The 16,923-nt window shown below is 40.9% G+C and overlaps 1 protein-coding gene across 2 annotated transcripts in view; it reads right to left on the reverse strand.

Moving 5' to 3' along the window:
• ALG9 (ALG9 alpha-1,2-mannosyltransferase) overlaps nt 1-16,923 on the reverse strand; it is a 110,838-nt gene that overhangs the window by 64,942 nt on the left and 28,973 nt on the right. For both annotated transcript variants that reach the window (XM_043898992.1, XM_043899002.1), the window contains exons 9-10: nt 4,680-4,802; nt 1,763-1,917 (exon numbers count right to left, since the gene is read on the reverse strand). In XM_043898992.1, coding sequence (XP_043754927.1) covers nt 1,763-1,917; nt 4,680-4,802 — 278 coding nt within the window. The remainder of the gene's footprint in view (nt 1-1,762; nt 1,918-4,679; nt 4,803-16,923) is intronic.

A 16,923-nucleotide genomic window follows, 5' to 3' on the forward strand; every position in this document is an offset into this window, starting at 1 on the left:
TAGGAAAATGCTGTTAATCATATGCTAAACTACTTCACAAACTAGATGAATATTATTAAGAATATATACACACCTGCATGAGTTCTGCAGCCTTTCGGCACCTTCCCATGAGATTTCCTTCCTTCCTTCTTTCCCTCTCAGACTAGAACTACTTTTGGAAGGCAATTTTGCAATACTTAACAAGGGCCATAAATATGTTTGAACTCCTTTCATACTTTTTGGAATCTTTCCTAAGGAAACAATCCAAATACCTAAACAAAGATATTTATCCTAGCATTATTTATAATACTGAAATAAGTGAGCAACCTAAACTCTAACATAAATTATGTCTAACCATTATATACTACCAATTCAATATATTATGTATTACATAATAATGTTATATTTTATATCCAACTCAGAACACTATATTGCTATTAAAATGATGCATATAGACATGGCAACATAATGATAATATTAAGAGGGATACAGTTACATGAACCTTAAAGTACAATCATAATAGATTCTGTTATATGATAGGCAAAAATGCTAGAAGGAGATTTTGTTAGGGGAGTAGGACTGATTTTAGAAAGAGGTAAAAGAAAAATTATCTGTGATGAAATTAAATTACTTTTATAATTAAAATTATTTTTTAAAACTATTGTCCTAACAAGGATGAGATTTTAAAACATTATGCTAAATGAAAGAAGTCAATCACAAAAGCCCACATATTCTATGATTTCATTTACATGAAATGCCTAGAATAGGCAAAGCTATAGAGATACAAAGTAGATTAGCTGTTGCTTGTGGCTGAGGAGATATTGGGAGGGGGAGCTACAACAGCTAAAGGATACAGGTTTTTGAGATGATGAAAATACTGTAAATTGACTGGAGTAATGCTTACACAGAGCTGTGAATAGCCTAGAAAACACTGTATCATATACTGTAAATGAGTAAATTCTGTGGTTTGTGAATTGTGTGTGCGTGTGTGCTAAGTCGTTTCAGTCCAGTCAGACTCTCTGAGACCCTATGGACTGTAGCCCACCAGACTCTTCTGTCCACGGGATTCTCCAGGCAAGAATACTGGAGAAGGTAGCTGTGCCCGCCTCTAGGGGATCTTCCCCACCCAGGGACTGAACCCTTGTCTCTTTCATCTAAACCTGCATTGGTAGGCAGGTTCTTTACCACTAGCACCACCTGAGAGGCCCTTGTGAATTATATCTTATCATAAACCTGTTAAGGAAAAAAACCTATTACCCAAATTAATCCTTTTTTAATAATTGCAAATGGAGCAGAGGGTTAAAAAAAAAAAAAAAAAAAAAAGAGTCTGACACTTCATTCATGATTAGTTCTGACCTGGACAGGTTTTAAGCCAGGATTACAATGTCCCATACTGCAAACTGCCTGAAGTAACTAACCCCAAACACCTAAGCCAGTTTCATTCAGGTTTCATAACTGAAGAACAGATGTTCCATCAGCTCTGCTGTGCTGTTACCAGTCTGTACTGGGCCCATATAATGACTTAAAAAACTCCTTTCATAGCAATTGGGTTCTTGTTGGCAAGAAAGACAAATTATTACCAACACAAATTAACACTGCAAATATGTGATCAGCAAACAATAGTACAAACAACACCTAAGCAATCAAAGTTTTATGATCTGTATCAGCTTTAATGTACGGATACCATATCTTAGGGGGAAGCATTCTGTAATTTGCCTTTAAGCTTGTTGAATGATTTAATGTGAAACAGAATGAAGCAGACACACATTTCCCTGAAACTCACCTGAAGTGCAGAAAGGGCCACAGCACCACAGAGACATATAAGTGGATACACAGGGAAAAGAAATCTCTCCTCTTTGTGAGGCTGGATGAAGAAAATTATAAACCAAATATACATTGGAGCCAAGGTAAGCCAATATGGGTGGCCTAAATTCTGAACTGTAAAACACAGAAAAAAAATCCACCTTTCACCATATTAGACCAAAACAGCACATTTACTTTCAAAGTTCTCTTGATCTTAAACTTAGGCATATACCCTAGGGCACCCCATAAAACATTTCAACTCTTTTATTCACACTTTCTCTGATATAATTAAGGAATCAAATAGAAAGAGGTATATACTTCTTAGCTCTCCCAAGAGATCCAACATTTAAAGGTAGGTACAATACTGGATTTAGCTGGAACACAAATGAATGTCAGGTGAATGGGTAATACAGCTTAATAATTTCTATACTGGATGAAGAAAAAAAAAAAAGACTTCTCTCTCTAGAGAGAGAGGAGTCCTGCCACTAAGACTGAAGATTCTTGAGATTAACCAAAAGCATGACATAAATTCATTTCTTAGATTTTAATTCTTCTGTTTACTACATTAATTTTCTTACGTATATACCAAATAGCTATAGATGAAAGGAAAGAAACAAAGTTGGATTCTCAAACTTATCACTGGTTTCTGTCAAGCTACATATGACAAAGAACTTGTTTCAAAGAATATATAAAAACATTCTTAAAGGAAGTTTGCTGATTGAGTTTTCTCTGCTGTTTGGTAATACCCATCCACTCTGTACCTCAAAATTAAAGCCAAGAATGTACTTTAAACCATATGAAAGAACTGCAGGAATTTAATGAACACTATGACCCTGAAGAAGGAAATGGCAACCCACTCCAGTATTCTTGCCTGGAAAATCCCATGGACCTAGGAGCCTGGTAGGCTACAGTCCATGGGGTCACAAAGAGTCGGACATGACTGAGGGACTTCACCTTCACCATGACCCAAGCACCTGCTGGAAAGTTCCTGTGGTCATGGTCAGGAACATGGACACGGAGCGATAAGCCTACAACCCAAAGTGAAGGCATCTCAAACTGTGCTCCTGTTAGTGGTAAGTAGTACATGGGAATCACTGACCAAGGGTGGATCGACAGCGCCCCCTGGTGTCCATTATGTCTACAATGAGCAAGTTGAGATGAAAGATCAGGGTTGTCCTCAGAGCCCACCTTAGCATTGCTGAACCTAGTGCTCCTTAGTTACACATGCTTTTGAAAAACCAGGGTTTTTTTTTTTCAGCCTTGAGACATGCAGGATCTTAGTTTCCCAGCCAGGGACCAGGGATCAACCCCGCACCACCTGCAGTGGAAGTGCACAGACTTCTTAACCATCAGGGAAGTTCCTGCAGAAATTCTTTAGGAATAAACACTCTTGAACTGCAGTAACAAATTTATCTTTTTTTCACTTATGAAATTTTAGGCTATAATTTAGGATATTTACCTTTCCAAGAAGTATTTTAGGTTGGAATTTTATTATAAGAAAAAAAGTTTATCTTCTACAAGTAAACAATCTTTTCCTCTTTTACATCTTAGAAGCTAACAAACATATTTTAAAAATATGGCCTAAAATTTTGGAACATCCTCTATAAAACATTTATAGTTTCTGTTAAACTATATTTCTGCTAAACTATGTTAAATGTATTGTTTCTGTTATAAAACAAAATTTTTTAAAAAAATATAAAAAATAATGTTTCTGTATATAAAATATGCAAAATGCATAAAGAAAAAACAGAGTCCTCAATTTCTTACTAGGTGGACATGTGGGTACATGACACAATTTTAAAGCAAAATTGGATTCCTACTTTACAGAACAGCTTAATATACTGTTTTTGTTTTTACTGTTTTTATACTTATATCACAAGCATCTACAAATATTCCACAAGTATAAATTACTTTTATAGTCAGAAAAAGCTACTTTTCAAAAAAAAAAGAAAAGTGATCCTTAATAAACACAAGGAATGGAGGAATGCGTTAATACCTCAAGGGAACAAACAGCTGAATCCAAACGTGGGACACTATGTACGCAAGATGAGTGACATGGTTTCTTTAGAAATCTTCAGAAGGACAAAGGTGAGGGGGGTACCTCTAGAAAAGCTTATGAAACATAACACCAAATTCAGTATATGACTCATTTAGATCCTGCTTTAAAAAAACTATAAGTTTTTTTTCAGACAGTGTAGGAATCAAAATACTACCTGGGCATTAGATGATATTAAGAAAAAACTTAATTTTGTTAGATAATGGCATCATCGTTATGTTACAACAAAAGTTCTAAAATAAAGCAAAAGTGACTCTGAAGGCTGCTCTCATATTCTATGAACACAGCAAACTCTTTATAAACTATTAACTGTAGAAAAGCAGAATGGGGAATGGTATGGAAGGATCACATAGCATCCAAACCAGACCAAAAAGTTGGAAATTAAATCTTCTTCCAAACTCAAATGAATTTCTGCTCAGCTCTGTCTCCCAATCAGAGCAAGCATCAAATGTGGGGGAATCTCTACAAGGCTTAGTTTCCAGATTTTTGGTTGAATTTCCCAGAGATTGTTTGCCTCTATTTTTGATTATCTTAAGCAATTTACCATGCTAACATACACTCCTTTGAATACGCTTATCTCCCAAGGTTTTTTAAATGCTTTTGCCTCCCCAGATGATTCTGTAAATCATACAGACTTCCTCACTTGAAATTATTATCCAGATTATCACATAGGTTAACACAGGTAGAATAAACTATAAACAGAAATGGAAAAATGCAATAAGCCAACCATTTCCATAGGAAGAAAATGGAAAATAAAATAAGTAGATTGTTTTTTACTTCTTGGTATACATTGTTACTTCTCTTCCCTCCCCGCAAATCTATCATTCCTTATTCCACTTACCATGAAATCTCTGCAGTAGGTATTCCATGAGAGAGGTCAGTGGTAAGACCAGGAGGGCTAAAGCAAAGACTACATTAAAATTCAGAAATCCATTAATTAAATAGAAATACCAAGGTTCTGTGCCTGAGGGAAATAAAGAGACAAGAAATCATTAATGGATGCCTCCAATACCTATGACAATGCTTGACTCACAGTGTTGCTTGTCAAGTAAATTCGATGATCCAGCAGCTCATGTAAGTGACGGCCCACAAGCCACTCCCCCCCCCAACCTTAGAAATCAGGTTTCAGATATTTAGCTATCATGACCACTATTGGTTGTTGTTCAGTCGCCAAGCTGTGTCCAACTATTCGAGACACCATGGACTGCAGCATACCAGGCTGCCCTGTCCCTCACCATCTCCCAGAGTTTGTCCAAATTCATGTCCATTTAATGGATGATGCCATCCAACCATCTCATCCTCTGTCGCCCTCTTCTCCTTCTGCCATCAATCTTTCCCAGCATCGGGGTCTTTTCCAGTGAGTCAGCTATTCACATCAGGTGGTCAAAGTACTGGAGCTTCAGCTTCAGCATCAGTCCTTCCAAAGAGTATTCAGAGTTGATACACTTTAAGATTAAGTGGTTTGATCTCCTTGCTTTCCAAGGGACTCTCAAGAGGCTTCTCCAGCACTGTAGTTTGAAAACATCAATTCTTCGGTGTTCTGCCTTCTTTATTGTTCATCTCTCACATCTGTACATGAGTACTGGACCACTATATCCAGCCCAAATGGGACTAATACTTTTCAGAAAACCAAACAATATAAACAGCTTAGCAGCCATCTTGTGATTTATAATAAGTATTTATTTGGTCTTCACTCCCATTCCTAGGAAAGAGCACCTAAAACGACCTACCTAATTCCTAAAGTGGTGAAAAGTGTCTTCTGTTATGCTAATTTGGGGACTTTTGGCAAAGTCCTAGGTAACCTCAGGATGGGGACTAGTTATGAGAGGAACCACCCAGTGATTGGAGGGTTAGAACTTTCAGTCCTGTCTTTCCCTCCTCTGGGAAGGGGAGAGGGTATAGCAATGGGGTTTAAACACCAATGGCCAGTGATTCAAGCAATGGTGCTCAAGTAATGAGACCTCCATAAAAACCCAAAAGGACAGTGTTCAGAGGGCTTCCAGGCAGGTAAACAGTAGGGAAGCACCACGGATCTTCCCGCCCACCCTGCCCTATGCGTCTCTTCCATCTGCCTTGTCTCCCTTCTAATAAACTGGTCAACAGAAGTAAGTGTTTCTGGAGTCCTGGGAGCCGCGCCAGCAAATTAACCGAACCTGAGAAGGGGGCTGCCGGAACTTCTAACGTGGTCAGTCAGAAGCCCAGGTGACAACCTGAACTTTCAAAGGGCACGAAGCAGAGGCCTCCCCACCGAGGGCTGGAGGGTGGCGGGGTGGGTGCAGTCTTACAGGGCTGAGCTGTATATAAGCCCATCCATATATGGGCCTTGCCTATCCGTGTATCCTATCACATTCTAGTATCCTTCCCCCTGATGTGCTCAACCACTTTTCAATAGTGTCTGTTGAAGGGGGACCTTCCACAAAAAGCAACGACTTGTCTTCCTGAGGAAAAGCATGTTCAGAGACCCAGACCCTGCTCAGCTTTTCGGAATCAGAATGAAACGTGACTGAAAACACAAGCCTTGCTCGCACAAGTTCTGATTCTTTAACTCCAAACCCTGAAACTCAGACGCTGAGAGACAGCCCCTGTTGGCACATTCCACCGGTTTTCATCTGCTCTTCCCTCGTGTGATTACTTCAATCAGGCCGTGAATGACACATGCGGGTTTTAATCACTGTGTGTTGTGACACCCGCCTTGCACCACACCAATTTCCTGCAATCAGCATTGCTTAAAAGGGTAATCAGAAGGCAGAGGAATACTCAGAAAAGCCTGACATTCCTGCAGCTTGCACAGCAAAATAAGATTAGAAACCAAACCCAAGAGGCGAGAAACATCTAAGGGAGGAGGAAGATGCAGAGGGGACCCTGGGGAAGGACTCAGGTCCGGCAGCGTGTCACCTTTAGGGAAAGCTCGCTCCTTCCTGTCGAAACACAGGGATAGGGGCTGTCCAGGAAGAGAGACTCTGCCCCAGGCCAAGCTCATTAGAGACATCTGTATCTTGTATTCTTTACAAATAACCTTTCAGGTTACAGAAAACTGCCTGCCTGCAGAGTCGCTCCAGTTGCATCTGACTCTTTGCGACCCCATGGATGGTAGGTAGCCCGCCAGGCTCTTCTTTCTGTCCATAGGATTCTCCAGGCAAGAATACTGGAGTGGGTTGCCATTTCCTTCTCCTACAGAAAACTATTGGATGGTTTTATTTTCAAAATGGAAAATACACGTCTTCTCTGGGTTTTAATTACTATTTAACAGCACGTTTCCTAAACTGAGTCCTTTAGAAGTCCAGTTTCCAGAGAAGTCAGTTTTGGCACAATCATCTCCTGATGGCCAGTGTGGAGGCAATGCTATCAACCCTGACCCCCCTTTTTCTTTACAAAATTCTGGAAATTTGACCCTGAGATGATAAAGCAGAGTGACTAGAAAAAAGGGGGTCACCCTTCATATCATCTATTACAGATAGCTTAAACATCAACAGATAAAAGCCTCTTTCTCTTGATCCTTGCTAATATATGCTTTTTCAAGGAAAGTGCTCTAGTGTTTTTCTCTTTATCACAATTTACTATGCCCTCCTGTTATGGCTGTCTATCTTTTTACCAAGGTATACTGTATGCTGAGATGTGGAGCCAAAAGCATTAAGTTGGTAACCTCAATTATTTTTATGTGTTAGGACCTCATAGATCAAGTTCATAGCTAGGCTGTGAACATTTCGTAATAGACTTACTTCCCTGAAGGACCGGGTAGAAACTGGAGAATAAGTCAAAATTTGGGAAGGTTCAAGTAACAACAGTCTTAAAAACAAGGGCAAAAGGGGACCAAAAAATAGTGAATTCTGTTAACCAGTGTCCTCCCCTACTTGATGAGGCATCTACCTTAAAAGAGTAAAAACTTATGTCTTTTTCCAGAGAGATACTCAACACTGCTCTCAGAAATTATCAAAAAGTGAACTATGTATTATAGAAAAAAATATGTCAGAATGACAAGCTAAGCATTTAACTCGTGCAAAATGTAAGGTGAAAGGAAGCTGAAAGCAGGGTCTTTGCAGAGGGGGACTCACCTATCTCCCTTTTACGGAAAGTGCCTCAATCCCTTTCATTCAAATGAGCTCAAGGGAGCTTTGTCAGAGACTAAAAGAAGGGATGATGTTTACGGTTCCACTGACTGAATGAAGGGGAACTACTTTATAGGCCTACAGTTTTACAGAACTCTAGGAACTAAATTACAATAAATCATCCTCATAAATGTCAAATTTGTGCCACCAAGAGGAAAATCCACCAAGGTTCAACACAAATGATTAACAAAAGAAAGAAGGCTCTAGAACAGGTCATGCTAGCGGGTGACCCTAAGCATGCCTCCAAAGCCTCCTCTGGAGGAATGGAAAGCTGTGGGCCTTCTGACCAAGGGCTCTAGCCTTTACCTTCTGAAATCTCCCATCCTGTGGTCTGACAGATTTGATAAGACAGACAGGCACGGATCATATCCTAAGCTCCAAGTGGCATTCCTGAGCAGACCAGCTGTCGTTTTTGGGGGAAGAGCACTTCTTACACCCATCCACCCACACCTGTCCTCCCACGCTTCTCCTCCCGGGCCTGTGTTCTCATCAGAGAGCACAGCTCTTCACACAAAAATACTCAACCTCAACATCTGAGAACTTGAAATGTTACAAGGGGAAGAGGCCAAATCAGTGCCAAGCCCAGTCACTTTCGTTTTTGCAACACAAAATTTCACCTCTTGATCTTTGACCCCATAGAGACGTTTCACCTACAACTTTGCAACTTCCATGTCTACACTACTCTAAATTTCCCAAGCATCAAGTATTCTTGACCTCATCCAAGTAATAGTTGTGAAAAATTGCCTCTGTTCCCTGGCTTCAAAAGACAAGAGTCAGTCCAGGCCTGGAATGTGTCGTTAATAAATGTTATTTGGCCAAGAAAGTATAGAAAGGTCCCTTTGAAAACCAGGAACAATAGAATAAATATTTACAGATTTTCCTCAATTTATGATGGGGTTAAGTCCTGATAAACCCATCATCAACTAAAAACATCATAAGTCAAAATCACATTTAATACACCTAGCATACCAAACATTATAACTCAGCCTAGCCTACCTCTAACGTGGTCAGAACACTTACATTAGCCTACAGTCGGGCAAAACTCACCTAATACCAAGCCTGCTTTATAAGACAGTGTTGATGGTCTCATGTAATTTACTGGCTACTGTACTGAAAATGAAAAACGGAACGGTTGTCCAGATAGAGAATGGCTGTAAGAGCTTCCACGGTTTACCCTCAGGACGAGTGGCTGACTGGGAAGTGTAGCTCACTGCCACTGCCCAGCATCACGAGACATATCTTATCACTGGAAAAAGATCAAAATTCAAGGTATAGTTTCTATTGAATATGTATTGCTCTCACACCATCATAAAGTCAAAGAAAATCATAAGTTGAAGCACCATAAGTTGGGGTGGGTTCTAAGTAGCTTTAGTCGCGTCCAACTCTTTACGACCCCATGGACTGTAGCCCGCCAGGCTCCTGTGTCCATGGGATTCTCCAGGCAAGAATACTGGAGTGGGTAGCCATGCCCTCCTCCAGGGGATCTTCCCGACCCAGGGATCGAACCCGCGTCTCTTACGTCTCCTGCACTGGCAGGTGGGATCTGTACCACTAGCACCACCTGGGAAGCCCCATAAGTTGGGGACTATCTGCATATTATTACAATCACAATGGAGAGATTGACATTATCTTGCTTACGCCTGTGTAGTTCTTACCTAAAACTGGCTCATGCTGTAAAACTACCTTAAATTTTTAAAAACGAACTCAATATTCAATCTTTTTGTCTCAGCAGTCCGACATTTGACATTCTATTTTTCTGCAATGTACCCACCTAGTGTCTTCCTGGCAAACTCCTACTCTTCCTTCCAGCTCAGCTCAAAGACCACCCCCTCTAAGAAGTCTTTCCTGACACCAACAGATGAACTTGCTCCTTCAAATCCCTGACTATCATTCCACTGCTACACATAACACATTGGACTATAATTACCTATTCATGTGTGTGCAGCCTTATCAGACAGCAAATTCTACGAGGAGCATAATCAATGCTCAAAAGCAACTGATTGAATGTTTCTTTAACTGAAGTCATTTATCCATTCATTCAAGAAGTATTTATAGGCTTATTAGGTTCTTATATGTAAGAAAACACTAAGAGATGTATGCAAGAACTATCAGCATAAAGCACTTAATCTAAAATTTTCAGATTAAAAAACTAGGTGCCATAGCTAACAAAGCACTTGAGGTGGGAGACTCTTTTTTTTTTTTTTTTTTTTTAATTTTTTTATTAGTTGGAGGCTAATTACTTCACAACATTTCAGTGGGTTTTGTCATACATTGATATGAATCAGCCATAGATTTACACTTATTCCCCATCCCGATCCCCCCTCCCACCTCCCTCTCCACCCGATTCCTCTGGGTCTTCCCAGTGCACCAGGCCGGAGCACTTGTCTCATGCATCCCACCTGGGCTGGTGATCTGTGAGGTGGGAGACTCTTAAAAAATAGTTGAAATAATGCCAAACAAGTGAGTTTCCGTGACAAAGACATGCTGTCTGTCTGACAACTGTACAGCAGCAAGGCATCTCTTAAAACATAAGCCTCAGGACTTCCCTGGTGGTCCAGTAGTTACGAATTCCCCTCGCAGTGCAGGGGACGAGGGTTTAATCCGTGGTGGGGGAATCAGGATCTCACACGCCAAGACTGTACTTTCAGGGATCGTTTCTATGCAATCTACAGCTTCAATGTAATCCCTATCAAATTACCAATGGCACTGTTCACAGAACTAGACAAAAAATTGCACAATTCATATGGAAACACAAAGACCCCAAATAGCCAAAGCAGTCTTGGGAAAGAATGGAGCTGGAGGAATCAACCTGCCTGATTTCAGATTAAACTACAAAGCTACAGTCATCAAGACAGTAAGGTACTGGCCCCAAAACAGAAATACAGACCAATGGAACAAGACAGAAAGCCCAGAAATGAACCCTTGTACCTGTGGGTACCTTATTTTTGACAAAGGAGGCAAGAATATACAATGGGGCAAAGACAGCCTCTTCAATAAATGGTGCTGGGAAAACTAGACAGCTACATGTAAAAGAATGAAATTAGAACACTTTCTAACCCCATACACAAAGATAAATTCAAAATGGATAAAAGACCTAAACGTAAGACCAGAAACTATAAAACTCCTAGAAGTAAACACAGGCAGAACACTCGACATAAATCAAAGCAAGATCCTCTATGACCCAACTCCTAGAGTAATGGAAATAAAAACAAAACTAAACAAGTGGGACCTGATTAAACGTAAAAGCTTTTGCACAGCAAAGGAAACTATAAGCACAGTGAAAAGACAAGCTTCAGAATGGGAGAAAATAATAGCAAATGAAACAACTGACAAATGATTAATTTCCAAAATATACAAGCAGTTCATACAACTCAATGCCAGAAAAACAAACAACCCAATCAAAAAGTGGGGAAAAAAAAATCTATACAGACACTTCTCCAAAGAAGACATACAGATGGCTAACAAACACATGAAAAGATGCTCAACATTGCTCATTATTAGAGAAATGCAAATCAAAACTACAAAGAGATATCACCTCACACCGGTCAGAATGGCCATCATCAAAAGTCTACAAACGATAAATGCTGGAAGGGAATGGAGAAATGGAGAAAAGGGAATGCTCTTGCACTGTTTGTAGGAATATGAATTGATACAGTCACTATGCAAAATGGTATGGAGATTCCTTAAAACACTAGGAATAAAACCACCATGTGACCCAGCAATCCCACTCCTAGGCATATACCCTGAGGAAACCAAAACTGAAAAAGACACATGTATCTCACTGTTCATTGCAGCACTATTTACAGCTAGAACATGGAAGCAACCTAGATGTCCATGACAGATGGATGGATAAAGAAGTTGTGGTACATATACACAATGGAATATTACTCAGCCATAAAAAGGAATGCATTTGAGTCAGTTCTGATGAGGTGAATGAACCCAGAACCTATTACACAGACTGTAGTGAGTCAGAAAGAGAAAGATAAATATCATATTCTAACGCAAATATATGGAATCTAAAAAAATGGTACTGAAGAATTTATTTACAGGGCAGCAGAGGAGAAACAGATATAGAGAATAGACTTATGAACATGGGGAGAGGGAAGGAGAGGGTGAGATGTATGGATAGAGTAACACGGAAACTTTCATTACCATATGTAAAATATATAGCCAATGGGAATTTGCTCTATGTCTCAGGAAACTCAAACAGGGGCTCTGTATCAATCCAGAAAGGGGCAGGAGATGGGAGGGAGGTTCAAAAGGGAAGGGATATATGTGTACCTATGTTGAGGTTTGACAGAACACAAAATTCTGTAAAGCAATCATCCCTCAACAAAAAAAATAAAATAAATAAATAAAATTTTTAAAAAAGATCTCACATGCCACAGAACAACTAGGCCTGCATGCCACAAATACTGAGTCTACATGCTCCAGAGCCCACAGGCCACAACTAGAAAGTTCACGTTCTTCACAACTAGAGAGTCTGTGTGCCACAACGAAAAATCCCACATGACACAACTAAGACCCAACACAGCCAAGTAAACAAATACATATTTTTAAAAAGGTTAGTCTCTCATATTTACTGAATGGACTCAACAATTACCATAAAATTAGCTGACAATGGTAAAGTACTACTTTGTCTGGTCAAAGCTATGGTTTTTCCAGTCGTTATGTATGGATATGAGAGTTGGACTGTAAAGAAAGCTGAGCACCGAAGAATTGATGCTGTTGAACTGTGGTGTTGGAGAAGACTCTTGAGAGTCCCTTGGACTGCAGGGAGATCCAACCAGTCCATCTTAAGGGAAATCATTTCTGAATATTCACTGGAAGGATGGATGCTGAAGCTGAGACTTTGGCCTCCTGATGCAAAGAACTAACTCATTGGAAAAGACCCTGATGCTGGGAAAGATTGAAGGCGGGAGGAGAAGGGGACGACAGAGGATGAGATGGTTGGATGGCATCATTGACTCGAAGGACATGAGTTTGAGTAAGCTCAGGCAGGTGGTGATGGACAGGGAAGCCTGATGTGCTGAAGTCCATGGGGTTGCAAAGAATCGGACATAGCTGAGCGACTGAACTGATTCTTTTTTTAAATTAATTATTTTGGTTGCACTGGGTCTTTATTGCTGCACACGGGCTTTCCCTAGTTGCAGAGTGTGGGGGTTACTCTCTAGTAGCTATTCTCTAGGTGCATGGGCTTCTCATTGTGGTGTGCAGAGCACAGGCTCCAGGGCGCGTGCACTCAAGCAGCGGGGGCACACAGGCTCAGCAGTTGCGGCCGGCAGGCTCCAGAGTTCGGGTTCGGGCTCAGTAGTTGCTGCACCTGGTTTTAGTTGCTTCACGGCCTGTGATCAGGACACTTATGTAGATAAGGAGGAGTACTCCAGAATGTGTTCATTCTTTCACTCATGAATGAGAAATCTTTACTAAAGACCGAGAATACAGAAAGACTACCGACTCCTAGATGGAAGAAATATTCTCTGCAAGCCTGCTAAAGCAAAATGGTGTTAACATGGAAATCAGACACTCCTGAAGATTTGTCAAATCCAAAGATGAGAAAAAAGCAAAAAAACTTCTACCAGCAAAGAACACCCCCTAAAGTCTGGTTGACTACACATCAGTCCTGTGGATGCCCAGTAGGACAGTTCTCTAGGGAAGCCCATGGTCAGTGGTAAAGAATCCGCCTGCAGTATAGGAAACGTGGGTCCAATCCCTAGGTCAGGAAGAAGATCCCCTGGAGAAGGAAATGGCAACCTACTTCAGTATTGTTGCCTGGGAAATCCCATGGACAGAGGAAGCTGATGGACTACAGTCTGTTGTTCTTAAGCCATTCATCCAAGTCGGACTCTTTGCAACACCATGAACTGCAGCACGCCAGGTTTCCCAGTCCTTCACTGTCTCCCGGAGCTTGCTCACTCAAGTCCACTGAGTTGGTGATGCCATCCAACCATCTCGTCCTCTGTCCCTTCTCCTGTCCTCAACCTTTCCCAGCATCAAGGTCTTTTCCAATGAGCGAGCTCTCGCATCATGTGGCCAAAGTAATGGAGCTTTAGCCTCAGCATCAGTCCCTCCAATGAATATTCAGGATTAATTTCGTTTAGGATTGACTGCTTAGATAACCTTGCAGTTCAAGGGACTCTCAAAAGTCTTCTCCAACACCACAGTTCAAAAGCATTAATTCCTTGGCTGCTGCTGCTGCTAAGTCACTTCAGTTGTGTCCGACTCTGTGTGACCCCATAGATAGCAGCCCACCAGGCTCCCCCGTCCCTGGGATTCTCCAAGCAAGAACACTGGAGTGGGTTGCCACTTCCTTCTCCAATGCATGAAGGTGAAAAGAGAAAGTGAAGTCGCTCAGTTGTGTCTGACTCTTAGCAACCCCATGGACTGCAGCCTACCAGGCTCCTCCATCCATGGGATTTTCCAGGCAAGAGTACTAGAGTGGGTTGCCATTGCCTTCTCTGAATTCCTTGGCATCCAGCCTTATTTATGGCCCAACTATCACAGCCATACATGACTACTGGAAAAATCATAGCATGATTATATGAAGCTTTGGCAGCAAAGTAATGTCTCTGTTTTTTAATCTGCTGTCTACGTTGGTCATAGTTTTTCTTCCAAGGAGCAAGCATCTTTGAATTTCATGGCTGCAGTCACCATCTGCAGTCATTTTGGAGCCCAAGAAAATAAAGTCTGTCACTGTTTCCCCATCTATTTGCCATGAAGTGATGGGACCGGATGCCATGATCTTAGCTTTCTGAATGTTAAGTTTTAAGCCAGTTTTTTCACTGTCCTCTTTCACTTTTATCAAGAGGCTCTTTAGTTCCTCTTTGCTTTCTGCTGTAAGGGTGGTGTCATCTGCATATCTGAGGTTATTGATATTTCTCCTGGCAATCTTGATTCCAGCTTGAGCTTCCTCCAGCCCAGCGTTTCTCACGATGTACTCTGCATATAAGTTAAATAAGCAGGATGACAGTATACAGCTTTGACGTACACCTTTCCCTATTTGGAACCAGTCTGTTGTTCCATGCCCGGTTCTCACTGTTGCTTCTTGACCGGCATACAGATTTCTCAAGAGGCAGGTCAGGTGGTCTGGTATTCCCATCTCTTTCAGAATTTTCCACAGTTTGTTGTAATCCACACAGTCAAAGGCATTAGCATACTCAACAAAGCAGAAGCAGATGTTTTTCCCTTGCTTTTTCTAGGATCCAACAGATGTTGGCAATTTGATCTCTGGTTCCTCTACCTTTTCGAAATCCAGCTTGAACATATGCAAGTTCTCGGTTCATGTACTGTTGAAGTCTAACTTGGAGGATTTTGAACATGACCTTGCTGCCATGTGAAATGAGTGAGATTATGGAGCAGTTTGAACATTCTTTGGTATTGCCCATTGTTGGTACTGGAATGAAAACTGATCTTTTCCAATCCTGTGGCTACTGCTGAGATTTCCAAATTTGCTGTCATTTTGAGTTCAGCACTGTCACAACATCATCTTTTAGGATTTGAAATAGTTCAGCTGGAATTCCATCACCTCCACTAGCTTTGCTCCTAGTGAGGCTTCCTAAGGCCCACTTGATCTCGCACTTCAGGATGTCTGGCTCTAGGTGAGTGATCACACCATCATGGTAATCAGGGTCATTAGACATTTTTTGTACAGTTCCTCAGTGTATTCTCGCCACCTCTTCTTAGCATCTTCTGCTTCTGTTAGGTCCCTACCACTTCTGTCCCTTATTGTGCCCATCTTTGCATGAAATGTTCCCTTGGTATCTCTCATTTTCTTGAAGAGATCTCTAGTCTTTCCCATTCTATTATTTTCCTCTATTTCTTTGCATTGATCACTTAGCAAGGCCTTCTTATTGTTGCTAATATTTGGAACTCTGCATTCAGATGAGTATATCCTTCCTTTTCTCCTTTGCCTTTCACTTCTCTTCTCAGCTATTTGTAAAGCCTCCTCAGACGACCATTTTGCTTTTCTGCATTTTTTTCTTCTTGGGGAAGATTTTCATAGCTGCCTCCTATACAATGCATGAACCTTGGTCCACAGTTCTACAGACACTCTGTCTATCAGATGTAATCCCTTGAATCTATTTGTCACTTTCACTGTATAATCGTAAGGGATTTGACTTAGGTCATACCTGAATGGCCTAGTGGTTTTCCCTACTTTCTTCAATTTCAGTCTGAATTTGGCAATAAGGAGTTCATGATCTGAGCCACAGTCAGCTCCCAGTCTTATTTTTGCTGACTATATAGAGCTTCTCCATCCTCGGCTGCAAAGAATATAATCAATCTGATTTCAGTGTTGACCATTTGGTGACGTCCATGTGTAGAGTCATCTTTTGTGTTGTTGGAAGACAGTGTCTGCTATGACCAGTGCGTTGTCTTGTAAAACTCTGTTAGCCTTTGCCCTGTTACATTTTGTACTTCAAGGCCAAACTTGCCTGTTACTCCAGGTATCCCGTGACTTCCTACTTTTGCATTCCAGTCCTCTATGATGAAAAGGACATCTTTTTTTGGTATAACTGGCAAGTAACTTCTGCCATCTTGGAGGTAACTCGCTGGCTACAGTCCATGGGGTCACAAAAGAGTCAGACACAACTTAGTGAGTGAACAACAACAATAATGTGAGAATAATTCCCTCTGTCCCAGTAAAGCTTCTCCTATCACTAGGACAGTGATCACTTCCTGGACATTCAAAGTGGCAAAATCTGAACTGAAGCTAACTCAGGTTCACTAAAGCAGGTGAAACAGAACCCCAAGGACTCTTCCCCATAAAACACTGGCTGAAACAAACAGCAGATGCCAACATCCAGGCAGGCTGGCCACTGCTCTCCTGATCCCAAAACCTACCCACTGTTAAACTAGAAATATAAACTTAGGTCAGAATTTATTCTTTTTTTACTACTCTGTCTACCAATGTACTTATTTTTAGATGTAAAAACTTCACCAGTCTAGAGGAATATACAAACTACAAAACGTTCATAGACT

The sequence above is a fragment of the Cervus elaphus genome, chromosome 1 (genome assembly GCF_910594005.1).
Source record: "Cervus elaphus chromosome 1, mCerEla1.1, whole genome shotgun sequence".
Classification (NCBI taxonomy): Eukaryota; Metazoa; Chordata; class Mammalia; order Artiodactyla; family Cervidae; genus Cervus; species Cervus elaphus.